The sequence below is a fragment of the Drosophila navojoa genome, chromosome 4 (assembly GCF_054131105.1).
Source record: "Drosophila navojoa isolate 15081-1374.11 chromosome 4, UAZ_NAV_1.0, whole genome shotgun sequence".
NCBI lineage: Eukaryota > Metazoa > Arthropoda > Insecta > Diptera > Drosophilidae > Drosophila > Drosophila navojoa.
Window position 1 is genome coordinate 3490701 of NC_142892.1, and position 26607 is coordinate 3517307.

The following is a 26607-nucleotide window of genomic DNA, read 5'->3' on the forward strand; positions in this document are numbered from 1 at the left end:
GTTATCTTCAATTTTCGGAAAGTGGCTCGTCCTTTCTCTTTTGGTTTGCCATCTTGGCGAATTCTTGCATAAATAATCAAATCATTATATTGGAAACCAGTTGCCCATCGAATGGAACGAACGACAAGCTCAATGCGAAACATAGGGAACTGCGCTGATAGTAGAAATACAATTTATGGTCTATGTGTATTCGCATTTAAACGGTTCCGAAAACATTTAACCCATTCGAGCGAAATTATCTAATTAATTAGCATACTGATAGGATAGCCAGTGGAGCTGGTTTCTTTCAGTATTAGATCATATGTTCAATTTCCATAAAGACACGTTAAGCGTATTAATTTGTCAACTAAAACCAAAAATAAAAGCAAGTAGGAGATGTTATTTATTTCCTGTTTGCATTAGGTTTCACTTTCATGCGGATACATATATGTAGGCGGAGGCGCGCGGACAGATTTTTCACACCTTGTCGCTCAGAAACAATGGCAGCGATTCTGAGTGCCATAAATCAGCGGCAGCATCGCCATTGGGGGTACTGTGCCACAACGAATCACCACATCAACTTGTTTGGCTTCAATTACTCACGCGAATTAGCAAATGAGCAAAAGGTTCAATAAATCAACACGCAATATGGCAAGAATTTTTGATATACTACCACGGTCCGCCTTCATATAGTGGGTGTTCGATCTCGAGCACAGCTCAAAGACTGGACAGGCGACGCCCACATTAAAGCTTTCTGAAACGGTTCATTGCGAGTGTTTTGCTTGAGTATTGAAAAAAATAAAAATAAATAAATAACAACGAATTTTGCAGTTGGGCGCCACAGACTACACAGTACTCATTACCTGTCCAAAAGCAGGTTGACTGTCATTTTTCCGCTTTGCTTCGTCCCCTGAAGGAGAGTCAATAATTTATAATATTATAATTATAAGCCATTTCTTTTTGATCTCATATTGTCGGCGGGAAGTATATATATTCTCCTTGGACAGGTAGATAACGGACGAACAGCAGTACGGTCATGGCACAAAACTAATAAACTCACTTAATACCGTAAATGAGTGATATTCAAAAATCTAGTGATATTCGATGAAGCATATTTACGCTGTCGTGGCCCTCGAATTGAGCTCGTAATTGGATCTTAAGGTGGAGTTTCTCCGCCGAGCACTAAAGGTCAAGTTTACGTTTTGCTCTTAACGTTACGATAATATTTATCAATTTAAATTTCGAGCGGATGTGTATTTATAATCCTTTATTTCTATATATGGAACTACCGTTTATAGCTCAGAGAACCGAGCTTAATATCGTTCACAATAGTTGATACGAGGAAGTTCCAATTCTGCTGCTTAATGTTTTGCCTTGTCCAATTCTGTTAGAAGTCAAATGTTTCATTATGACTTGAAGAGATCGAGATCGAAATCGATTAACTTGACTTCTTTGGACTACGACATTATATTTATACATTCTAGCCTTCGAGAAACATTAATCACTAGCTTGGAAACATTTCCCCAAAAGTATATTTTGAAAAAATAATTTTCTATATAGGTATTTATTTGATGGAGCTATAAATAAATAGCTGGACATTTTACAAATACAAATCGATCTATACAGTTACAGGTATATGCACATGGAGGAATATTAGTTGGCAAACATGGCTAAGATAATGGCTTAAGTAATCGCTTAATAGATGAAGGGCGTGGCTGGTGGATCATAGTGGTATCCATCGTCGCTATGTGGCTCCACGATTTCCTGTGGTGGCAAGTAGACATTGTCCGGCTCCAGTGGCGCGGCATACGAGGGGATGGGTATCTTGTAGGTTGGCTCCACTGGGGTAGGTGGCAAGTAGCTGGTCTCTGGCTCCTGCGCTTCGTGCACCTGTGGTGCGGGCGGCAAATACTCTGGTTTGGGTGGTGCGGGTGGCAGATAGGTGGACTTGGGCTGCGCAGGTGGTAGATAGGTGGGCTTTGGCACTTCCGGCTGCTTGACGGGCAGGTAAATGGGCGCAGGTACAGGTAGCTCGAATGGAACGCTCGGCGGCTCGTAGTTATAGCCAGGATGTGCTTGCTCGTCGTGCTGCTGGTGCTCATGGTGATGGTGGTCAAGCAGGTGGGACACATCGGCGGCAACCAGCGCCACGCCGAGCAGAGCTAGCACAAGTACTTTCTAATTGCCAAATAGAGATGGACTTAGGCGAACAAATCAATGCAATAATTTTGTGTATAAAAACAAACCATTTTTATCGGATCGGTGTTCTGGGCCGGCGGTACGACGTTCTCGATGCGTTGTTAGCTCTGAAATGATTTAGTTTCCGGCAAGTGCTTCTTTATTTATACAATGAACGAGAACCGCGCTAGCAATAGAGCAGTCGACGTCTCCATCTCCCTCTCTCACTCCGTCTCTGCCTTGGTGTTGCTCAGTGCCTCGGCCTGACGATGCGTTGATCGCTGTCAGCAGCGAACCTAAACGTCGGCTCAGCGCCCCCCCTTTAACGGCATTCGCATATAAATTCTATTAATTCTCTTTTAATTTCCAATCGCCTTATGTGCCGGGCTTTGTTGTCGCTTTGCATGAAGCGGACATTAAATCTGCACTTAATTATAAGCCTGAGGAATGGATGCGGACATGTGTACTAACTAAAGCGTTACACATCCAAATACCCTCACATTGGGGCATTTCCACAGAACTGTATGACAGTTCGAAGAAACAAAAGAAATCAACACTAATGATAAGTAAATAATATCAATGACAACAAGGGTGAGTGTAAAATTATATCTAATAAGTATGTATTTAAATAAATAAATATTTTTTGTATTTAACTGAAATTATTTTTGAATGAATATACAATTTTTCATATAATGTTTTTGTCAAATATCTTTTAATATTTTATGGTTTATTTATTTATTTATTTTTCTCAGTTTTTATGAAATTTTGTATTTTTTTAATATGTTATTTATTTAAATATGTTTATTTATATCATGTTTTTTTTTTTTTTTTTTTTTTTTTTTTATTTGGTTTTATTTCAGTTTTTCTTTATTGTTTAATCTGTTTTTCTATTCTTTTATTTATATTATAAAGTTAGTTTTTTTTTTTTGCTAGAGTACTAACTATTCGGCACTTTATTTATAACGGTGGCTGATTTTTTTTTTCTAATTGCCGACAGCTATAAACTCCTCCCATTTGAAATGAGTATTTCAAATAGATTTTTTTCGGCGCAAAGGCTCTGCAGAGATTTGCTTTTATTGATTTATTTTTGTGTTTTACGAGCTTCACTAGTTTTGGCCAAGATTGCGAGGCAAGACAATCGATTGGTCTCACTCGATCGATTGGCCGATCATCTCAGGACCGAATGAGGTCAACAAAATCGGCTGCTGGCTGCAATTGGCAATTAGCGGATTTGTTCAATGTTATCTTTTTGTTTCTTCTTCTTCTCTTCTACATTGTATTCGTCTTTGTCGTTTACTTTGTAACAGACACCACACGGCGGCATCAATATGAATTCCCACAGCAACCGCAACGACAGCCCGACATCATTATTCATTTTCAAACCCATCTAAACAACGATAATTATAGAGCCGATCAATAGCTGCAAGTGTTGAAGTTCAGATACAGATGCTACGCGTAGCGCGTGCTTTGGCTCTCGAAAATGGACTGCGACAGCGTTTGATTAGATGCTTTTGTTTTTGTGTTTCTGTTTGTGTCTTTTTTTTCCGTCTTTGGATGTGGCCCTTATATACACATCTACATCGATATCGACTACTGCATACATATTGAAAGCTGACCTTAGACAATAGCCAATTAGCCATAATGGCTTTCGCTTATGGCCTCTGATGAAAGATCATTTGCAGCTGAACAAAGCTTGATGAAATTCATGACATGATTTGCATGGAATTGGAGCAGATTAACAATGCAACTATATGTATATAGCGACGTCTTAGCACCGTCGTAAAGGTTTTGAAAGCAACTACAGTTATGTTTTGGCGGAGTTCGCACATTAATCAATGATAATAATTATAGTAATAAAATTAATTTTCGTTTTTTTTTTTTTTCTTTAAATGTATATTAACTCTGTAGACTTATGTTACCCTGCATACGGTAGTCCATCAATTCGCCTCAGCTCAGCCATAATTTCTTTTACAAACGGCCTTGGACTCGCCTTGGATCTCCAGCTGCGCATTGTAAATAAGCTACTTACGGCTTAATGCAGTGGAATCTTATTAATAATTACTCACAACTGGATTGAATATCAAAATAATTATCGATTGCGATCGAAGGTGATAATACCTTTCGGGTTAAATCAACAGCAATTTATGTAGATTTTCTAATATGCTTTATTTGCACAACTTAAACTAAATGCAATGGGTATGTGTGTGTGTGTGTGTGTGTGAGAGAGAGAGAGAGAGAGGTTATTAAATAAGCTCCACTATGAAAGAAATCAAAACTTGAAGCGGCGCAGTGGTTGGTTATAGTTATAGCCCGCATTGCTACGACCAGAGGTTTGGCTCAGTGGTAGGGCGTAGGAGGGTATGGGAATGTGAAAGTTGGGCTCTGTTTGAGCCAGTTGGGGCTCAGAGTGAGCAGGAGGCAGATACTGCTGCTCCGGCTGGGCGGGTGGCAAGTAGTTGGACTTGGGTGGTGCAGGAGGCAAATAGGTTTCCTTCGGCTCGGATGGCGGTAGATAGGTGGCCTTGGGTGCGACTTGTGGTGGCGGCGGTGGTGGTGGCAGGCTTGCTGGAATCTTGGGTGGCAAGTACTTAGGCTGTGGCTTGGCAGCGGGCAGATAACTCTTCTCTGGCTCAGCGGGAGGCAGGTACTTGGACTCAGGTTGAGCTGGGGGCAGATATTTGGTACGTGGCTTCTGTGGTGGCAAGTACTCCGCCTTGGGCGTCTTCACTGCTGGTGGTGGTGGGGGTGGTGGCAAGGTAGGTGCCACCTTGGGTGGCAAGTACTTGCTCTGTGGCTTGGCCGCGGGCAGATACGTGTTGCTTGGCTTCGCTGGTGGCAGGTACTCTGGCTTCGGCTGTGGTGGCGGTGGTGGTGCTGGTGCAGCGTAGTTGTAGCCACTCGGCTGATGTTGACGCAGTGCACCAAGATGCAGATCAATGTGGAAGCCGTGATTATTGCGATGGGCGTCATGAGAGTGCGAGTGCGAGTGCGAGTGGGCGTGTGGGTCCTGGTGGTGCGAGTCATGGTGCGATTCGTGGTGGTGCGAGTCGTGATGCGATTCGTGGTGGTGCGCGTCGTGGTGGTGCGCATCGTGATGCGAGTCGTGGTGGCTGTGATGCGAGTCATGATGCGATTCGTGGTGCTGATGATGATTGCCACCACCAAAGAGGTGCGACACATCGGCCCGTCCCATCGAACAGACGGCCAAGAGGGCCAACAGGATGCAGAATGATTTCTGCAAAGGAAATGAAGGAAATTTAGCACAGGGAAACGAGTATAACTAACTTAACTAAATACCATTTCGAGTGGGCTTCTCCGATTGCCTGCTTGCTGCTGATGAGATGCAGATGCTGCTGCGCTCTGCCAACAACTGGAATTAATGTCTTGGCCAGTTGGGCCATTGGCTTTTATACAGCGATGCCCCAGCAGCGAATGCAGCTGATACTGGCTGGCTCCCAGTTTAACATTTGGGAAATATTTAATAATTACTATTGTTGCTGTTGTTGACAGAGAGATGGAGAGAGAGAGCGAGAGTGAGAGCGAGCGAAGGCCAACGCATAATTTGCCCGCTTCACACTTTTCTTGGTTTTCTTGAACTTGAAGCTGGATCCAATTATCGCCGTGTGTTTATTTATCGTGGCCTGTTTTGATAGAGCTCCCCACATATGTATATTTCGGTGAAAACAATTAAAACCAATTTTCGACTCTTAATTGAGCTCACAACACAAAAAGGCCAACAAAAATGAAAAGAAACATCAAACTCACACCATTCGCTCCACTCATGAATATGCAGAGCAGAAAATTTTCATTGGACAATTGGCTGTGATTGGAATTGAGCGATGGATATCAAGATATCAAGGGAAGCGATCAATTGGCTAACAAATGTGATTTATTTAACATATCGAGACTTATATAATACCAACGACTAGGTAAACGGGACAAACAGCATTCCGGGTCAACAGTTAGACAGTGTCAGGTGTGGTGCGCGGCGGTGCAGCTTAGAATATGAAGGGCTCGGCGGGTGCATCGTAGTGGTAGCCCGGCTCGGGGTCTGGCACAATGATGGGCGGCAGATAGGTGGGTGCCGGCGTGGGTGCTGGCGTCGTTGTGGTCGTGGTGGTGGTTGTGGTGGTGGTGGTTGTGGTGGGCTTTGGTGGTGGCAAGTAAGTGGGTGCTGGCGTCGGCGCTGGCGTAGTGGTGGTTGTTGTCGATCGCGTTGTCGCCGGCGGTGGTGGCAGATAGGTGGGCGCTGGCGTCGGTGGCGGTGGTGGCAGATAAGTGGGCGCCGGTGTGGGCGCTGGCGTGGTGGTTTTGGCTATTACAAACGGCACCACAGGCTTGGGATAATCATAGCCATAGCCATTTTCCCCCTCCAGCTGCTGCAGCGGCAAATGCGAGACATCCGCAACGGCTAGGGCCAGCGTGCAGGCCACCAGTGCTAGGCTAAGGAATGCGTTCTGCAATTAAGAAGGAAACAGAGCTCAGCTCAGCTGGCGGTGCAATGGAGTTTGGGCAGAGAGGTACGCACCATGTTACACCTTGGACTCGAAGACGTTCAATGATTGACCAATCGTTGTGGCACCTGTTTATTTATAGTCACAATTCTAGACTCGCTGGCATTGCTGTCCATGGCTAAAAAGGCCGGCCAATTATTATTATTTAAATCGATATGCCGTTGCTCGATTATTATGTATTCTCCAAATCAGTATCTGTATCTGTCCATGTATCTGTATGTGATCATTATGCACATTGTGGCTCGCTCGCTCAACATAACATAACATAAATGCTCGTCGAGCATTTTCATCAACGCCGTCATGAATCGGGCCTAAAGCCACTCAACTGTATTCTTGTCTAGCTGAGCACAATGCCTCGCTTCCGAGCTGACCAAAAGAGCATTTCAGTTGTAAGCGCACTGCGCTGCCTGTCATAAATCATTTAGACTTCATTTATAATAATTACCGAGTCTCGAGCAGCTCAAGCAGCTCGAGTGGCCGCCAAATTCTCGCGCGCACAATGAAGTTGTCTCTGAAAAGCTTGCGGAAGTCTTCGGATTAAAGAAGTACTTAAGACACACATCAAAATCACAGTGCTACCAATTCGAAATGCCCAGCTGGACGCCTACGTTTGACGTTAGCGTAAGCCTCAGCTGAAACGCCGTAACGTGCGACACATTTGCCAGCACTAAAGATTCTTCACTAATTTGTCGAGCAGACACGAAACAGTTTACATGCAGATCGCAGATCAGATGAAGATCATAAAACAACTTTGTTGCGCCTGTTGTTTCAACTATCACTTTTTGAATACCCTACATATGCACAGAGAGTTGGAGTCGAGTAGAGTCGTAGAACAGATAATAAATCAGTGAAGATCATGTAGATATGCCGTTCTTATTTCCTGATGCTGTTTCAACTATCACTGCCTAATACCCTGTACTTGATGTGACTGGCCATGATGAGCTAGTGAGAGCGATTGTCGATCAGCTTGAATAATACTCTGCTCTGTGAGTATTACAATGGTCGTAATGATCTAAAAGTCATGTGTAAGTTCAAATGTCCCTCGTTGATCAGTGATGATCATCTGGCAGTTTTTTTCAATTTTCATATTTGCATATTCGAATTTTACGTGGCATCACATAGTCGATCACTACTGCCCCCCAGCAAGCACACTTGCTTTGTTTATAGCTTCGATTTCAAGACATCTTCGTTTTTGGCTTAGCTAATTAATGCGGGTTGTTGAACCGCCAGCGGCTTTGGCTTTGATCGATTACCAAAAATTGCTTGAAAATCGATTGCTATGGCATGCGCTCGATTCGCGCTGCTCGCATTTGGCCACCATTTTGCGCAATTTGTGTAAGTGATTGAATTAAAATTGTGCACTTGCCCACAGAAATTGGTAGGCGCGGGCATGTCAAAAATTCAAGCATGTGCGAAAAAACCGCTGACTACTCAGACTGCAACCGGTTTAACAAACATATTTGTCTTTCGTTTTTATGGTTTTTTTTTTTTTTTTTTTAGTCAAAAATAAATAAAAACCAGATAGAGCTATGTGTTTATTAGGATCGAGCGCAAGAGTCACATCTTTGTGCGTGTGTATGTGTGTGTGTTTCTTTTTTTCTTTTCTGCTCAATATCGTTTTCATTCTAAGCGCTGTCCAAGGCAATCCGAGAAGCCCTTGGACGGTGAAAGGTTAACAAAGAATCGCCCTGAACGATGCTTAAGCATCAATGGGCATATTATCATATTGTCACCAAAGGTTATGGACTCTATTCAAAACCAATTCCCAAACCAAGACGAATCTTGTGTGTTCTTGTTTAAGAGATGAAGAGAATAATTTTGTCTGCAGCAAAAGAAGCTCTACTCGATGGGCTCAATTTATTATTTAGCTTTAGTAATTAAATAAATCAAAAAATATATAAATATATAGATATGATTCTGAATAATTATATACATATAGACTTATCTCCTCAATTATGTATCGGAAATGGACTTTGGATTTCATAGAGGAAGTCTGTCAGGCTCGCAGTTATTATTTTGTTGTTTTTAACACATTTTATTATTGTTTTAGTGTTTAAAGACTTTGGTAGAAACTCGTAGAAACTATCTATAAATAGCTACGCGCTTAGCTCTTGAAGCGTCTGCTGGGCACGCGATATGCGTAGCCGTGACCCTTGGACGAGGCATAGGCAGCGCTGTCATCACTAGCAGCTCTGTCCTCACTGGCAGCGGATGGCTGGGGCAGTTCCTCGGCGGCTTCGGCCTGTCCCAGTTCCGCATCGGAGGGGGCGACAGGTATGGCGTCCTGTGGGAATTCCTGGCCAGTGGGGAACTCATTGTTCAGCTCCAGTTCCAGCTCACTGACCTTGGGCACATCGTAAACAAAGCCGTTGCCCGACTTAACGAGCTGTGAGACATCCGCCCGTGTTTGATGCAGACAAAGCGCCGCCAGCAGAGCCCAAATAAACCAACGCTGATAGCCAAAACAATTATGAATACCAATGATAATAATAATAATAATAATGGAATACGTGCGATAATGGCTTACCATCTTGACAGGGGAATATGCCTATAGGACGTGAAAAGAATGTACTTGAATGCTTTATAGCTGCCAGCGACGGGGTTCAAGCGAATGCAGGCATTGGCGCCGATACCCCAACTATTTATACTTCTATATGTCGATCGTGTTTGTTTTTTAGCTCAGTTTATTAATTGCGCTGTTGCTGATGAAGCTGCTTCTGCTGCTGCTGTTGATGTTGTTGATGTTGTTGATGTTGTTAATGTTGTTGACGTTGTTAATGTGGCTGTGGCTCTGGCTGTGGCTGCTGCTGCTTCTACTGTTGCTTCTGCTTCTGCTGCTGCTGCTGCTGTTGCTTGTCAAACAACAGCAATTCGATAGTTAGAGCGGCCCTAGATAAACAACAGAGCTACATCTCTGGCTGGCAATGTTTGGGGCCATTGCTGCCAGCGCTCACTCCAATCGAAACGAATCGAATCGAATCATTGTCAAGGTCAAGACGTGTTCGGCGTTTGTGTGGGGTCAAGTGTCAGCGCGCGCTGTGGCTTTGTCTCTTGTCTCTTGTCTTCACTATCGAATTAATGATTCTATGCGCTGCCAGCTGTGCGCCAGCATCCATCACGTGTGGCAATTATGCAGCCAATCCAAATTCAAATACGACTCCACATATTCAGCACATATAAAACAGCTGCTGTCAGCACCTTCACCACGTTTCCTTTTCAATTAGCGCTTCGAGCCATTTGTCTCTGTCAACTTTGACACTTTGACTCAGCCCTCAATGGATCACGTTGAGCGTGGAGCAATCGGTGCGAGCCTCCGCCCAACTCTTACTGTCTGCAGCAAATGAAAACCAGATTTAATAAACCACCCAAACGTAGCTCTAGCTGGCTTAAAGCTGCTCTCGAAGACTTTTTGCGCTGCTCTCTCTTCTCTGAGCCGCCTTGGTCATTGTTGCCATTTTTAGTTCTAATATATATTCATATACATATTTATTTATACATATATATATTGGAAAGTTATTATTGAGTTTACTTTTTGGCTTGGCTAATAAAATATTGGTTGCTGGAATCGAGCATATTTTTAGTCGAAAATGAATTGAAGAAATTATGTTGCATATGAATGGGCTGTAGAAAAAAAAAACCATAATTTAATGATAGAGCACATGTAGGTATTAATAAAAAAAAAAATAAAATAAATAAAAAAAAATATATAAAATGAAATGAAAAAATTTCTATAAAAATAAGATACAAACGTTCTTTTTTTATTAGGTTATTTTTATTAGATTTCAACAGTAAATTTTTTTTTATAATTTTAATTTTTTATAATATATGTTTTGTTGTCACTTTTGCAAAAAAATGATAATAGTATTCTTCATTTGAAAAATAGTTTTAAAGACTTTATTGAATAATAAAGAAACAATTTCAGTCTTTAACACTTACTCAAATATTCAAATTAAGCTTCAAAAGAAAAGTAACCTGTTTGGGAAATTCGTTTTCAATCTAATCAGATTTTAAAGTTTTCTTTTGCTGTGCTGTAGAAAATTCCGAAAGTACATTTGAGTTCTTCGTTTCAATTTTTCATTATCATTTTTATTAATGTTTCGATTTTCAATTCATTTTCTCATCAGGAATTCGTATGCAAGATCTAATACTAGAGGAGGAAACTAATTACAATAGGTGTTCCTTAATATTCGAAAGATGGCTGAGGATTGTTGGGGTAGGTATAGCCGACAGGCGGCAGGTAGTCGGGCTTAGGTTTAATCACAATCTTAGGGGTTGGCTTGTAGATTGGCACCACAGGCTTAATAGTGGGCACAGGCTGGATGATGACCTTAGGGGTTGGCTTGTAGATTGGCTCCACAATCTTCTTAGGGGGCAGATAGTCGATACCGGGCTTAGCTGGGATCACAACCTTTGGGGTTGGCTTGTAGATTGGCACCACAGGCTTAATAGTGGGCACAGGCTGAATAATGACCTTAGGGGTTGGCTTGTAGATTGGCACCACAGGCTTAATAGTGGGCACAGGCTGGATGATGACCTTAGGGGTTGGCTTGTAGATTGGCTGCACAATCGGCTTAGGAGGCAGATAATTGTTTACGGGCTTAGGTGGGATCACAACCTTATTGATTGGCCGCACAGGCTCGAAATCGATTGTAGGCTTTTCATATACGTATCCATCGTCCTTTAGGATGCCGGCAGGAGTATTTGAAATTGGCTTTTGGTAGACCGCTGGAGCGGGCTGCTCGTAGATTACTTGAGTTTTCTTCTCATAGGTTACTTGAGGTTGCTGTTCGTAGATCACCTTATTTTGCTTTTGGACTACCACTGGAGCGGGCTGTTCGTAGATCACCTCTTTTTGCTTTTGGACGACCACTGGAGCGGGCTGTTCGTAGATCACCTTTTGCTTTTGGACTACCACTGGAGCGGGCTGTTCGTAGATCACCTTTTGCTTTTGGACTACCACTGGAGCGGGCTGTTCGTAGATCACCTCTTTTTGCTTTTGGACTACCACTGGAGCGGGCTGTTCGTAGATCACCTTATTTTGCTTTTGGACTACCACTTGAGCGGGCTGTTCGTAAACTACCCTGTTTTGCTTTTGGACGATCGCTGGAGCGGGCTGCTCGTAGATTACTTGAGTTTTCTTCTCGTAGGTTACTTGTGGTTGCTGTTGGTACACCACCTGAGGTTGCTGTTCGTAGATCACCTCATTTTGCTTTTGGACGACCACTTGAGCGGGCTGTTCGTAGATCACCTTATTTTGCTTTTGGTAGACCTGGGGCACATCGATGACGAACGGCTGACTTGGTGGCTGATAGTGGTATCCATCCGCTTGGCGATTATCACTGCTGGAGAACAGGTGGGAAACGTCAGCGCTGACGGCTGCCACCAAGGCGAGGGCGATCAGGAATTTCTGCAAGTCAGGCAAACGATTGAGAGATCTTAGATAACCGATCGCAGAATAATCCGATGTTATGTAAGGCTGTGTCTCTAGAGTTCTTTGATTCACATTGTTGTTCTCCTCTTTTTGGACTTACCATTTTGCTCAGCTCCAAATTCACCCGACGAAGGTTGAAGTATTACTGCTTGGCGATCACAAGTGAGACATTATTTATACGTCGGGCCGCATCGTTTCAGGATAGCTTCGACATGCCAAAGCTGATCTTCGGCAAGAGAAGAAGCAGAATCTTCTCAAAAATAGCAACAACGGCGATGTGCCGATGCCAAAAAAGTTACCCGAACCTGATCTTGGGCTGGTTAACCGGCTATGACAGAACAACACACTCATAAAATTATTCTGCTCGCTCTTTCTTCAACAGTTGCCGCAACGATATAGATTTAAGCACAATAAAATGCCGAGTTATCAACAGGAATTCAAATATTCTCCATTCTAAAATTCAAACAGCCAAAGAGGGTTGCGTCTACCGACAGCTGAATACCCTGACAGCCGGCTGATAGCTGGCTGCACGCCTACCCGCTGGAAGTGTGAACATACCCACAGACGAGAGGGGTATTCTAATTTCAGGCGTAGACAATATGCTAAGCAATAAAACATCTATGATATTTTATTCAACAGATTTTTCTGGTATACTTATCGAACAGAGGTGCTCTTTATAGTTTGTAAAGCGGGCGTGTCTGATGTATATAAAATCAAAAATATTTGCCATTTTATGGTAATTAATGAAATACGAAATCGATATAAATGCGCGCAGGCGCGACATTTAGTATGATGTTTTATTTATGCGCGATCTGATCGCAACGCAATACAATTTGCATGAAGAGCAGTTCCGCTAACTAATCGCACTCCCGGTTGTCGCTCAGCAGAGCCCTCGATTACTCAGACAAGCCGGTGCCCAGGGCAAGCCAGCCTTGGTTAACCTTCACGCTCGGACAATGGGCCACATATATAGGATGAGATGCGTGCAAAAACCAGTTCGAAGCGAAGGGCCCTGCCAGGCAGCTGCATTCTCAATCGCAGAAATATTGACCTATGCCCATTAACTACAGTGGATCGCAATTCTCAACCCGATTATATTACTGAATGTTCTTCTTTTATTTTATCCAACTGTTAATTTGTGAGGTATCAATAAAAGCTTGCATCCGATTAGCACGCAATTAGCTTGGCTGGAAATTGGCCTTGCCAAGCCCCGAATATTCGCATTAGCCAGCTGCCGGGGCTTAAAGTTGGATGACGTCTTTCTAATCAAGCCGCACTCAATGCTAACCGCACATTGAGCTAAAACAGCATCTCATATCATTAATTCATATTTCACATGCGTTTTATGTAAACTCATTTTTCATTTTTCGATTTGACGCCTGAAAAAGTTCTCTTTACATCGCATTCGTTGCTCATCTCTCTGGACTCGCTGTAAAGCAGAGAGTTGACAACAAAACTAGTTTGCAAATTCAGCATATACCTCGCATCTTATCTCCGAGAGGCATTTTTGAATACTAAATAAGTGTTTAACATATTTTATTTATTATGTTCATAATGTTTTGTATTGTAATATATTATGTTTTCTATTAGAAACTATCTTTCTCTAGTCAACTTTGCATCTATAAATATGTATATATCATACGGGGTATCTGAGAGTCTGTTACTATCTTGATATAATTTAATTTAATGCAAAATTTTTGCCCTTTTAAGGGACTCATTAAGAACAAGTTTCTGTATGGGATTTTTCCCTCCTTAATTTTGAAATCAACATTTTTTTAGGTTAAATACAAATTATGTTTGTTGGTTAGATATTCAATATTCTGAAAAATCGATTTCCATATTGATTATAATTTTTATTATTTTGTTTTAAATAAACATTAAAGTTTATTCTTCACTTTACTACATAGAGCATATAAACATATATTTTTTTTGCCCAAGTGGAACACGTTTATGTGTGGGATTTCCAAAACCTCGTAGCCAATTAGGCACAAAATTTATGATCTCAAAATACAAATTCCGCCTTTCTGAAAAATAATTTGAAACATAAATTTTAATCTTTAACATATTCAATTAATACGACTAAATTTGCTTAACATAAGTATTTCGTGTTTACTATTATGATTTCAACTCAGGTGCTAATTAATAAACAAAATAGGGTATGTTACGGTTAAACTCGTCATCCGTATTACTCACGTAATAACTAAATACTCATTTTTGGGCTTTAAATAGAACACGTTTCCATTTGGGATTTCCCCCCTGACGGGTCAAATATTTTGTCGAATTCAGAGACTTCAGAAAATATCTTCATTTTATAAATTAATCATATTTGTTTATTTTTATTTTTTATTTTGCATTTCATTAATATTTATCTTTTTATTTTCGTTGGCAATTTGTCTGTGGCTTTACGGTTAATCACTCCGGAGATTTGACCCTGTGGGGCTTTACTCATACGCGATGGCTCATTCACTTCGACTTCTGCCTTTTGGGCTTTCCATATCTCCTCGATCATCTCTTGTTGGCTAATTGGCGAATCCACAAGTGGTTCTACTACAATCGTGCCTGACGACGACTAACTGTATCAGTTCCATTCGAGGTTTCCGGCACATAAATTGAAGCTTATTCGGGAATGTAGTCTATATTTAAGTCGGCTCGGATTACTTCATCGCACAATGTAAATGTTGAATGCCAAGGCGAATGAAACGAGTTTGTATTCCACGATAAGTTAGTAAAAAGTAAAAATCAATTAAATATGTGTATAATCATTTATATGTATGTCAATTGCACAAATGAATAGAAGCGATCAGACAAATTAAAAATAAATGTTCAAATATATATATATATTAAGTACTTATGTTATATAAACGCCAAATTAAAATGCGGCTTGTGTCAGCGCTTGAAATAGAGCCAGATTATCAAAGAGAAAAGCAATATTTGTACGAAACGAAACCAAGCCAGAGTTCTGCTCGTCAAAACAAAAAAAAAAAATAAATAAATAAAAAAAACTCAACATCGATTTAATGCAACCGGTTCTATTAGTTTCTGTGAATTTTCAGGTATTTAATGTGCATAAATTAGTATTCGACGGTGTGATTGGAATAGAATCTAATTCTATTTGTTCAAATATAGATTGTTGTGGAGCCTGTCCAAGAATTTTGTGTACAAATAAGAAAAACGATCAACAAATTAAAGCCAAACAAACCAAACTATGCTGAAAGATATAAATAAGAAAGTAACAGAGTAGACAATCGACCATTCTGTCAATGCATGCTCATTAGCTATGCAGCATATTACGTATACGCCGCATGCGTCACGAATACATTAGCGACTTCAATTTAACAGACGCCTAACATTAACTGGGCGTTCTGGTTTGTGTCTCCGCTAAGCCGGTCTGTGAAGTGCCGCTGTTAAGTGCAGCAACTGGTTTGCACATAATCTAAATAATGAATTTCGAATTGAGATGTAGAAATTGTTTCAAAGCAAAACAATATTAGCAACACAATATATGTATACTGTATATAAATTTACAGTTATTCTTTTAACGGCGAGACTCGTTTTGGAGGTTCTTATTACTCTATAGATTATTGTTTCACATTAATTTTGCATTGCGATAAAAACTAATTTTATGGCGCGTGTTATGGTTTATTGTGTCTGCTGTCCATAATATCCATATACATATTAAGTAATCCAATTTGGGTTTGGCCCAGACTACATTCACCAGCGCCTTTCTTATAAATATCTAAATCAACCCGAGTACGCCAACAATTTAACTCTGAAGCTTTGACTAAGCAACATGGTGAGTTTCCAGCTCCTCACTTGCAGGGATCAACTCCTGACTCCTTACCTAATCCAAATCGTTTCGTCTGCCTTGCAGCATTCTCTATTTGTGTTGATGGGCCTGATGCTGCTTGGTGCAGCGGCAGCCACCTTGCCACCTCTCCGCACCTACTTGCCACCCCAGGAAGACCTGGCTTCGCAGCTTGGGGGCAGTCTTATAGCCCAGCGCAGGATTGTGCAGCAGCCGCAGGTGATCGTGCAGCAGCCGCAGCTTATTTCGCAGCAACCAAGGCTTATTTCGCAGCAGCAAAAGCTGATTGTGCAGCAGCCACAAATTATTTCGCAGCAGCCACAACTGATTGTGCAGCAGCCAAGGCTTATTTCGCAGCAGCCACAGGTGATTGTGCAGCAGCCAAGGCTTATTTCGCAGCAGCCACAAGTGATTGTGCAACAGCCAAGGCTTATTTCGCAGCAGCAACAGCTCATTTCGCAGCAGCCACAGCTCATTTCGAACCTGATTGAGCCTCAGCTGATTTCGCGTCGACGCATAGTGCCCCAAGTGCAGATCCAGCAGATCCGTCCTCAGATTATCGCCCAGCAACCTATCCGCGTATTGCCCCAGGTCCAGCGTAAAATCGTGACATCCACTGTGTCGCTGCCGCAGCAACAGGTGGTTGTGGCCCGCCCCCAGATCATTGCCCAGCAACCAATACGCGTATTGCCCCAGCGCCAGCGTCAAATCGTGTCATCCGTTGGGTTGCCGCAGATTCAACCACAGCTATCTCGCACATATTTGCCACCTCAGGATATACTTGGCTAACTCCAAAAACCCACACAAAATGTATTTGCATATATGTTTTTATACACATACATATATGCATATCCGTCCGACGTCGGTTGGCTAACTGGTTTCGACCCGAGCCGCTAGCCATTTTCAAATGCTAATTCTCTTACTAGAGTTCTTCTGTGAATGCAGAATATATTTCCAGTTGATTTGCATTTTGCCGAAATTGTCAGATAATAAAGAAAGATAATAAAGAAAACGAAAAACAAAAGCGAAACAAATATTTCTATTGTTCAAATATAACATGGACTAAACTAATAACCATCGTGTAAAGAAGACAATGCCCAAGAGAGCGTGTATAAATTTGATCTTAGATTACATAATAGCATCACAAACATGCCAAACATTAAACCCATTTAGCTATTGCTCTATCATAAATTAGCATAATCTACGATTTATTGCAGTGTTTAAGTAGACTTCATCACTTGCTCTATGATCTAGCTCGATCCATATTTATCACGCCGCAGATAGTCCGTTGTTAATTGAAGCCGAATCTGGTTTTTGATTCGGACATAAATTTGCTTGGATAGCAAATTCCATTGCGATGGCCAGCAACGAATGGGAGGTATTAGCTGGTGAATAGTGTAGCCACTTTTTGCACGCCAAGTTCAATGGATGGGACCATCCGTCAATCCGTTTTGATTGATGATGTGCATTATTTCCGTTGTTTGGACTCGCTTCTATATAAAGGCCTCGCCCGGCTACTGAATAGTGATTATTCGTTACTTCAACTCAATAACACACGGAACTTCGCCGCTTCTAATGGTAAATACGATCCTCAAATATAGAATTTGTTCTCAGCTATAGAGACTCTAATTGCAGCAATTCTATATCCTGGTTCTCGCCCTGGTGGGCTGCGCAGCTGCCGATGGGGGCTACAAGTATGCGGCTCCCGGCTCAGCTGTGGCTGCTTCAGTTGCCGCTCCTGTGAAGGCATATGTGGCACCAGCTGCTGTCTCGGCTGCAGTTCCAGCTACTGCTCCTGCTCGTAAATATGTCCCACCTGCTCCTGTTCCAGCTCGTGCTGCTGGCCCAGCTCCTGTTGCTCGCGTTCATCTAGCAGCTGCCTCTGCTCCTGGCCAAACTTTTGCCGCTGCTGAATCAGCTCCTGCTCCTGCTCGCTCTTATGTGCCACCAGCTCGTGCTGCTGCCCCAGCTCCTGTTTCTGGCGTTCATCAAGCAGCTGCCTCTGCTCCTGCCCAAACTTTTGCTGCGGCTCAAACATCTCCTGCTGCTGCTCCTGCTCGCTCTTATGTGCCACCAGCTCCAGTCGCCTCACGTCCAGCACCTGCACCGGCTCCCACTGCTGCAGCTGCTCCTACCGCCCAGGCTCGTCATTATGCAGCTGCTTCTGCACCAGTGCAGTCCCTTGCTGTTCCAATCGCAGCTCCTGCTCTTAGTTTCCAGTCTGCCGATTCCTCAGACTCCACTTTCGAAGCAGCTGCATCGGCTCCGGCTGCCGCCCATGCCGGCTACGAATACCGAACTGTGCGTCGTCGCATCTACAAGCATCGTGCATAAAGAGTTTACTCAAACAATTTGAATAAATTGATTTGCAATCAGATTTATCAACAATAAAATTATAATAATAAAAATATGAATTTAGCTATCTGTTTTTGTTGATTTTGAGAAGCTATTGTTTGCTTATAATAAATATAATCCGTTTATAAACTGGAATTAATGTTGAGGAATATTTTATCATATGCAATCGATCGATGATTGTGATTGAAATATAATATTAATATATAATATTTATATTAGTGGATGGTGTCATTTCTCTGTTTGCAATGTTTGGTAAAAAGTTTATTCTAACTCCTATCCTATAGCAAACCAAAGTATATTCTTTTTATTATCTTTTAGCCAACTCGATTTCATCATCCAAAGTGCATTAATATGTTTTGCAGTGTGTTTAATGACTGCTCAGTAGCCGAGTGCGATTGTTATTGCAAGTATAATATTATTCAAGTATAATAAAATATTCAGCAGACGAAATTCAAATTGACTATAAAGCTTTCCAAATTTGAATTTATCAAGCTAATATTATTCATCAAAGCAGTTCTTGTTTTAATGATGATGAGTCGATTACCTAATACCGTGAAGTCAAGTCTACTAACATTTTCGGCAGTGTGTTGCTTCTTTGGGTTTTCGCCACTTTGGAAGCTAACAACCTCTGCTGCGGCATCGGTGTGTGCATCTTGATTTGGTCCATAAATCGAATAGCCTTTGATTTGTGAAGCTTTGTGGCGGGAGGCGGTGGCTTTGTCTTTGCAGCCTCATTTGTGTTTAAATGGCGAGCATTCAATACAACAAATGGGTCGACGAATTTCTCACGATCGGCAACTGGTTTCACGCCACAGATGCCACTGAAAGTGCAGTGCACTCAAAGAAGAGTGGCGAGAATTTTCGTATATAATTGGATTATAATTTCCAAGTAGAGCACAGACGCAATGGTAAGAGCAAAGCATGGAATATCAACTCGAGGTCTTTGCCAAATGCAGCTCTATCCGTTTCATTTCTCTGATAGGATCCGCTGAGACTTCTGTTGGTAGGCCTGCTAGCTCTGGGCTGGCTGTGCGAGGTGGCACCATCGAAGCACCATCGCCAGTACGAGGACGATGAGGATCATCAGTATCTACCGCCGGAGGAGGAGCATATCCTGAAGCCGTTCTTCCGCAAGGACAAGCACACGAGTGAGCATGTCGTCTACCACAAAGGCGAAGAGCATCACGAGCCCAAGCGCGTGGATCACTACCACCACTACGACAAGCAGCCGGACCTGAAGACCAACCACATACACTACCAGCAAGCGGTGCCACAACTGCGCACCGCTGACCTCCTGACCGCTGCTCCCTCACAGATCGTCACCCGCCGTCGTCGGCCCAATCGCGTGCTCTATGCAAGCGCACCCAACTCTGTCTTCCATACGCAGATCAATGTGCAATCGCAGGACTCGGAATTGAGCTCGCAGATAAGTGCTGATCCTCTTGTGCCGGGGATCATAATACCCACGGGTGCACAAGCTCCTACAGGTGCTCAAGCTCCTACCGGTGCACAAACTCCTACGGGTGCTCAAGCTCTAACGGGCGCCCAGGCTCCAACTGGTGCACAGGCTCCAACGGGTGCCCAGGCTCCGACTGGTGCTCAAGCTCCAACGGGTGCTCAGGCTCCTGTAACTTCTTTGCCCAATTGCCAGTTCCCAGTTGCTGGAAATCCGCCCATTGGCTGCCGCGACGCTGGCCCAACCGCTGCTCAATTAGGAGCTAATGCATTACCAAATGGTGGACAATTGCCAGCTGGAGCACAGCTGCCTGCCAATACTGGACTTCCACCTGGAGGGGCACAGCTACCAGCCAATGCGGGAGTCCCACCTGGGGGCGCACAACTTCCAGCTAATGCTGATCCCCCGGGTGGCGCACAACTGCCAACTAATGCTGCGCCACCAGGTGGCGCACAGCTGCCAACTAATGCTGCGCCACCAGGTGGCGCACAGCTGCCAACTAATGCTGCGCCACCTGGTGGTCAGTTGCCAGCAAATGGATTTCAGCTAAATGCCCAATTACCATCAATTGGTTTCGTTCCCAATTTAGGCAACGGCAATAATCTCTTCATAGATCCCGCCCGAAACGGGTTTGTCAATCAGAATCTATTCGTTCCAGCTGTAGGTGGAGGTGCCTTCATAAATGGCCAGGCTGGCGGGGTGGTGCAGCGACCCGGTTCGGTTGTCATACAAATCGATCCTGGTAATGGAAACACCAATCAATTTGTTCCGCTCCTGGGCACGCAGCTGGCTGTTGGTCAGCCGCAGAATGGCTTCATTCCTGTTCTGGGTGCACAGCTGCCAGCTGGAGGCCAGGCACCAGCCTTTGGCAATGGCAATCCGATTCAGGGAGCACAGCTACCAGCTGGAGGGCAAGCCCCAACTCTGGGTAATCCTGTTCAGGGTGGACAACTGCCAACTGGAGGACAAGCACCAAATCAGGGCAATGGCAATCCGGTCCTCGGAGCACAGCTGCAATTGGGAGGTCAAGCGCCCAATTTTGGCAATGGTAATCCTTTCCAGGGGGGACAGCTTCCAGCGGGAGGACAGGCAACTGCTTTAGGCAATGGCAATCCTGTTCAGGGAGGCCAGTTACAAGTTGGAGGACAAGGGCCAAATTTTGGCAATGGCAATCCCGCCTTTGGAGTTCAGCTACAAGCAGGGGGTCAAGCGCCCAATTTTGGCAATGGTAATCCTGTCCAGGGGGGACAGCTTCCAGCGGCAGGACAAGCGCCCAATTTTGGCAATGGCAATCCAATACAGGGAGGACAGCTTCCAGCGGGAGGACAAGGGCCAACTCTGGGTAATGGAAATCCCGTTTTCGGTGGTCAACTGCCAGCTGGAGGACAAGCGCCCAATTTGGGCAATGGTAATCCTGTCCAGGGAGGCCAACTGCCAGCCGGGGGACAAGCGCCTAATCTTGGAAATCCTGTTCAGGGAGGACAGCTGCCAGCGGGGGGACAAGCACCAGCTCTGGGCAATGGTAATCCTGGAAATCCTGTTCAGGGAGCCCAATTGCCAACAGGAGCACAAGCTCCAACTCAGGGCAACGGCAATCCACAGCTGCCATCTGGGAACAGCAATCCCGTATTGGGTGGCCAATTGCCTGCAGGCGGCAATGGAAATCCAATCCTAGGCGCTCAATTGCCTACTGGAGCACAGTTCTTTACCCCCGTGCTTGGTGCCCAGTTGACAGCCAATGGAAATGGAAATGGCAATCCGAATCTGGGCGCAGTGACTGTACGTCTGAATGGACGGCGCAATGGACGCCGCTGGCGCAATCGCAGCAACTACCAGGGCCTCAATGTGCTGCGCGGTAATGTCTTCGGTCACCCAAATCCGCAGGGACCCACGGGTGTTGTCGGCAATCATCAGGATACGAACATCATCGATGGCAGCTTCTACAGCTATCCGGGTCAGAGTCGCATGCTGGTCCGCTTGAATGGCAATCAACGCTCAGTGCTGCTCACCGATGGCGACTACTACGACGATGACGATCCAACAAATATTGGCATTGCCGCCAGCTCGCCGGAGCTGAGCTATGCAGCGCCTCAGCACAAAGGATCTCGTCACAGGGCCAGCTCCACTGCGTCCGAGCATGGATATAACTACAAGAATCCCAGGCATATTAAATGAATCTACCTAACTCTCTATAATGTATAATACGTACTTCTAAATATATCACAGCAATTGCTAAAAGAGCAGAAATCGAATTTTAAAAACTGTTGCCTACTTTCGGGCGGTCGTTGTAAAAGATGGCTTCATTTCCGCTTATGGCAGCGCCAAGCTTCGAAGCTACTGTTGGCTTAACCTAGTTAAAGCTTGTGTACTGAAGCTTTTTGGGAAAGCTTTATACTGCACTACAAAACACTTTTGGGCAGAGATGACGGAATTAACAATATAACAGATAAATCATAGATGATATAGATTCGTGATCATGCAAACAAACAAACATTACCAATTTTTATTTATTTTTCTTAAGTCGACTTGACTTCTAATTCGTTTAAATTTAATCTAAATTTGCTTAGATATTTTATTTTACTATTATTATTATTTTTTTTTTTAGTTTTAATAAAATAATGGCCTAAAGAATTCCAAAAATTGTAGTCAGATTGCTTGAAACCAGGAAATAATTTAGGCTTATGAGAAACCTCTTATGATTGATGATTAAGATTCTATATATAATTCTACGCCGCGTTGAAAAGCTTTCTTTTTCATTAAAGTTTCTTAAGATGAGGTAATATTAAGAGAAACATCCAAGAAGCAAATCCAAGCAAACAAAAAGATTTAAAAGTGAACCATTTGCCGAACCACTTAAAATTCGCTATTTGTCACATTTTAGGTAGCTTGGTCATTTCAGTGTCTTCCTCACGGTAGCTTCAATAGCGGAAAACGTTAAGTGTGTGTATAGGAAACTAGTTCAGAGCTGTGCAAGATTTGCAGCACAATGGAAATAGATACACACAGGTCATGCAAGTTTTTGGACATAATGGAAAGGAAGATGAGCACGAAACCAATTGCCGGCATAAATTAAGGCGTTCATTTAGATACGATTCTCATGCAAATTCAATAAACCAAAAAAAAAGTCAATGTATATACTGTATACATGAAAACAAAAATAAACATAGTTTTGCCCAATCGACTGTGTAAGGAAAAAACCAACAAGACTACAATGATTTAAATAAAACTTGGAGCTGGAGATGTACAGCTCCCAAGTTAGACCCATACAATGAATGATTCACAAAGCCTATAGACAGGGCCTTAGACGTATCTATGTGTATATTTATTTATTTGTCTATATGCATATAGTTTGTTGGTAAACTAAGGCGGGCCCTCGCTGATCAATGTATTCAGTATAATATGCCTGTTTACATATCAAACCAAATATTTGCCATCGAGCTCTTAAATCATAGTCAATTGTTACCGACATGCTGCTGGGGATTGACCTACCTGTAGCCGCAGCATCATCATCATCTGTAGCCGCATCATCAGTAGCTGTAACAGTGGCTGCAAGCATTTCAAATGCAGAGTCATTAGCAATCGGGTCGCTTAACAGCAGGCGATCTCTTGGGTGGCTGACCTCTGCTCGAACGAATTTCGAATTATGAGTAAACTATGAAAGACATATATATTATATAATTTATCAATAATTTTGTTAGATTAGCGTAAATTAATCTCAGTAATAACTTCGAATCATGTACATTTATTATGAAGAGTCGCTGACAAACATTTGTGGCCTGTTGCTGCTTACAGAAATAGATTTTTCGAAAATCTGTGCGAATTTTATGCTTTTTTTTCTGGCGTAGCTTTGTCTATTTTGTTTTCTTCTTCTTTCAGTTTTCTTTGTTTTTGTTTTAGATCTATGCAAAGCGAGTGCGGCACAGTTAGAGCGGGAGGCTGAGAGTTCAATGATCTCATTTCTATGGCTGGATAATTGAGCAAGCTGCGCTTAATTGGCACATCGGGTAATGTATATACAGACATAAAGCTATACAGATAGATGAGCTTCAGCTTCAGCTTCATGAGGTGTTCTGTAAGCTTGTAGGTTCTGTGTGGGAACTGGCCAAAAGGGCTGCCCGCCGTCGCTGACGTCATGTCTAAAAACCTTAACGATCGACTGACAAGTGATTAATTTGTAGTACTGAAGCCAGCTGAAAAACGCAATTTGATGCCTCGCTCGAGCTGTCCCCGACGCCCTCGCTTCGCTGGCCATCGATCGACGCGTCGATCGTAGCTGTGTGGGCCACCAGCATATGTGAAACAATAAATAAGAGAAACAAATTTGAAAGGAACTTGGCAAATTTCTTGTGCCACGCGTATGAATTTTTAATAGCCCAGCCGCGTGTTGGAAGTGTGCGAGATTATTATAATTCTATTTATGAATCTGTGGATTTGTTGCCTTTTTTCGTTTCGTTTCATTTTATTTATTTATATTCTGTTGAAGATGAGATCCATGTCGCTGTCGGCACTTTCTAGTCGCTGCCGCAGATCGCGCCGACAACATTTGAAGCAAGAAAGACTGCAAACTGGTTTCCCGAATGATTTATCATGCATTTAAATTAAACACAACAAAATGAGCAGAAAAAACAAAAGCTTAATTTATCATAAAAGACTAAAACGTGTACTTAACTAACAACAAAAAATGCAAGCAGAGGCAGCTATACTCTATTCTATTAAGTTTTAATTAAGATGTTAAGTGCACATTAAAAACTGGTTTATAATAATTAAATTTATGTCCAAATAATCGTAGAGCCTTCACACTAAACCGAAGCAGATTTTACTTTACCAAATTTATTCGATTTTAAATTTGGAGTTTTTGGATTTAGATATCGAATTTCATTTGGTATATGGAATCTTTGCTTGACTTGGCGTGGGGTCAGTCCACAGGCACGCGTTAATAAATTACTCACAATTATTTCATTAAAATATGAACAAATTATTTAATTGTAGTTGACAAAAAATAGCCCAGCCACAAGGCGTCGCTCAAGGCAGCATCATTTGAGCACGATCATCAGCTGAATTCCTAGCAATTTTATTTGACTTTGCGAAGTTGCACTCAATGCCACAGCTGTTGGGCCCAACGGCGGTTAGGGTATGCGATTAGAAAACTAAATTAAGGCGCGCGTGTGAGTGCCGCTTGAAGGAAGCGACACGATGTGAAAGAGACTCTCGCTGTTGCTGCCCGCTGTTCGATGCTCGATGCTCGATGCTGCTTAAACCAATGCGAATAATATTAATTAAAATAGAATTTGCATAAATTAAGTCGGCGCAAAAAGGTTTCTGTTAGACAGAGCGACGCTGTTAACAACAAAAATGAAAATAAAATGGAACAAAAAGTCCAAAAATAAAGAAAGAACTAGCGAAATGAATTAGACAGTCTCGCAAAGCACAAAACTCTATGGGTAGATCAACTGAAGCGTGGCTGGCTTAAGGGCGACCTGGTCGAGTCTCTGCGCGTACTAGTTAATATGGTTCAGTTCGCGCTTCGGGATCCACCGGCTTCTAATGAGAAGCGTTTGATTTAAGTCCGAGCTGGTCGCACGTTTATTTCGTTGGCAGACCATTTTATGTTTAATGGTCATTATGATGTCTTTTGTATTATTATATACATATATTCTTCTTCTTGTTTATTTATTTATTTATTTGTTGTTTGTTGTATTTTTTTCTGGTGTGTTCTCGATTCTGCGATAGTCGGCGGGACGAGCTTAACTGCCATTCACTAATTTGCATATTTATGCCATTTCAGCATAAACATTAATTCCGAAATGGCACTTTTAAGTGCTTGGACCGGCTGCTGCGATGAGACAACGCCATCTAAGCCATAATAATTACGCCTGTGATGTATTGTCCAGCAACATTTATGGCCAACTGAACCAGTACAACAAACATAATGCAAAACCAAAAAAAAAAAAAAAAAAAAAAAACATGACAACAAAAAATAAATAAATAAGACTATTATATATATTGGGTTAGAACCAAATAGTAGTTTTGAATAATAAACACTTCTCGCTGCCCATAAACTAGACTAGAAGATAAGCTTCGATTCGAATGCCAGATTTGATTGTACATTGTGTTAGGGCCCCATCAATTGGAACTGGAGCTGGGGCTGGGGCTGGAGCTGGCGATTTGTCGAGAAATACAGGAAATCGAATTAATATTGTCATTGTTTAATTTGTATAGTTTTGGTTAACGGCGACAAACAAGAACTCTCATTCGTGTGACGTGTGTGCGGATGCATTGAAAATAAATGTAAATTTTTGATGGTCGCCACATTTGCTTTATAGCACCAGTCAATTAGCCAAAACTTGTCTATCAGCTAACCAAAATATATTTGTTTGTCTATAAATCCAATTCTATCATTATGATCGTTCTCTGGAGAAAGAGAAGCTGGACTTATCTAGCCTTGACTTTGACTAGTAGTTGAGTCAATTGGCGAATTCTAAGTACCAATAGAAACACTTCAGCGTTTGGTCTTTCCCCTGCGAATTCATCCTTCAAACGGTCCGGAACCAATTAGTTCTTGGCGCCTAACTAACGAGCCTAACTGATGCCAGCGATGGCACAGTTTAGCATTGAGACTAGCATATCGCTTCCCATCTAGTCAAATGTTTGCAATTCCTTTTCATGTTGCGCTTTGCACAGATCACATATCATTAATCATGCCAATAGTTGAGCTGCGTGGAAGGTAATCTGTGCCTCAAATTAAGTTATACACACTGAAAAAAAATAAATGTAGCTAAACTTAATTCAAGTTCTATATCGAAATGCATTGATAAACAACTTTTGACTTGGATAGACAACTTTTGATATTTCGAATATGTTGACTTGATTTTCAACATAGTCAACTATT

The 26607-nt window shown here is 42.5% G+C and overlaps 7 protein-coding genes across 10 annotated transcripts; 2 read left to right on the forward strand and 5 right to left on the reverse strand.

Annotated features, from left to right (window-relative positions):
* Window positions 1-1524: 1524 nt before the first annotated feature.
* Window positions 1525-2337, reverse strand: LOC108651946 (uncharacterized). Its single transcript, XM_018101891.3, has 2 exons — window positions 2226-2337; window positions 1525-2157 (listed from the first exon to the last, which is right to left on the reverse strand). The coding sequence occupies exons 1-2, from the start codon at window positions 2226-2228 to the stop codon at window positions 1675-1677; spliced, it is 486 nt and encodes a 161-aa protein (XP_017957380.1). The 5' UTR covers window positions 2229-2337; the 3' UTR covers window positions 1525-1674.
* Window positions 2338-4298: 1961 nt separating this feature from the next.
* LOC108650093 (uncharacterized) lies at window positions 4299-5624 on the reverse strand. The gene is made up of 2 exons (XM_089259966.1): window positions 5455-5624; window positions 4299-5392 (listed from the first exon to the last, which is right to left on the reverse strand). The coding sequence occupies exons 1-2, from the start codon at window positions 5455-5457 to the stop codon at window positions 4427-4429; spliced, it is 969 nt and encodes a 322-aa protein (XP_089116092.1). The 5' UTR covers window positions 5458-5624; the 3' UTR covers window positions 4299-4426.
* Window positions 5625-6028: 404 nt separating this feature from the next.
* Window positions 6029-7056, reverse strand: LOC108650094 (uncharacterized). The gene is made up of 2 exons (XM_089259967.1): window positions 6686-7056; window positions 6029-6614 (listed from the first exon to the last, which is right to left on the reverse strand). The coding sequence occupies exons 1-2, from the start codon at window positions 6686-6688 to the stop codon at window positions 6156-6158; spliced, it is 462 nt and encodes a 153-aa protein (XP_089116093.1). The 5' UTR covers window positions 6689-7056; the 3' UTR covers window positions 6029-6155.
* A 1623-nt stretch (window positions 7057-8679) lies between these two features.
* LOC108650095 (uncharacterized) lies at window positions 8680-10155 on the reverse strand. Its single transcript, XM_018099213.3, has 2 exons — window positions 9199-10155; window positions 8680-9123 (listed from the first exon to the last, which is right to left on the reverse strand). The coding sequence occupies exons 1-2, from the start codon at window positions 9199-9201 to the stop codon at window positions 8776-8778; spliced, it is 351 nt and encodes a 116-aa protein (XP_017954702.1). The 5' UTR covers window positions 9202-10155; the 3' UTR covers window positions 8680-8775.
* A 696-nt stretch (window positions 10156-10851) lies between these two features.
* LOC108650096 (uncharacterized) lies at window positions 10852-12348 on the reverse strand. The gene is made up of 3 exons (XM_089259233.1): window positions 12203-12348; window positions 11632-12078; window positions 10852-11469 (listed from the first exon to the last, which is right to left on the reverse strand). Exons 1-3 carry the CDS (start codon window positions 12203-12205, stop codon window positions 10852-10854), a joined length of 1068 nt encoding a protein of 355 aa, XP_089115359.1. The 5' UTR covers window positions 12206-12348.
* Window positions 12349-15755: 3407 nt separating this feature from the next.
* Window positions 15756-16931, forward strand: LOC115561910 (uncharacterized). 2 transcript variants are annotated; one of them, XM_089259577.1, is made up of 3 exons: window positions 15756-15895; window positions 15974-16315; window positions 16379-16931. In XM_089259577.1, exons 1-3 carry the CDS (start codon window positions 15893-15895, stop codon window positions 16694-16696), a joined length of 663 nt encoding a protein of 220 aa, XP_089115703.1. In that variant the 5' UTR covers window positions 15756-15892; the 3' UTR covers window positions 16697-16931. The 2 variants fall into 2 exon arrangements, with proteins under 2 accessions (XP_089115703.1, XP_089115704.1); XM_089259578.1 differs by having other exon boundaries at window positions 15974-16273.
* Window positions 16932-19041: 2110 nt separating this feature from the next.
* Window positions 19042-21970, forward strand: LOC108650097 (uncharacterized). Of its 3 annotated transcripts, none has more exons than XM_089259759.1 (3): window positions 19042-19170; window positions 19245-21351; window positions 21394-21970. In XM_089259759.1, the coding sequence occupies exons 1-3, from the start codon at window positions 19168-19170 to the stop codon at window positions 21891-21893; spliced, it is 2610 nt and encodes an 869-aa protein (XP_089115885.1). In that variant the 5' UTR covers window positions 19042-19167; the 3' UTR covers window positions 21894-21970. The 3 variants fall into 3 exon arrangements, with proteins under 3 accessions (XP_089115885.1, XP_089115886.1, XP_089115884.1); XM_089259760.1 differs by having other exon boundaries at window positions 19245-20049; window positions 20161-21970; XM_089259758.1 differs by having other exon boundaries at window positions 19245-21970.
* The last annotated feature ends 4637 nt before the right edge of the window (window positions 21971-26607 follow it).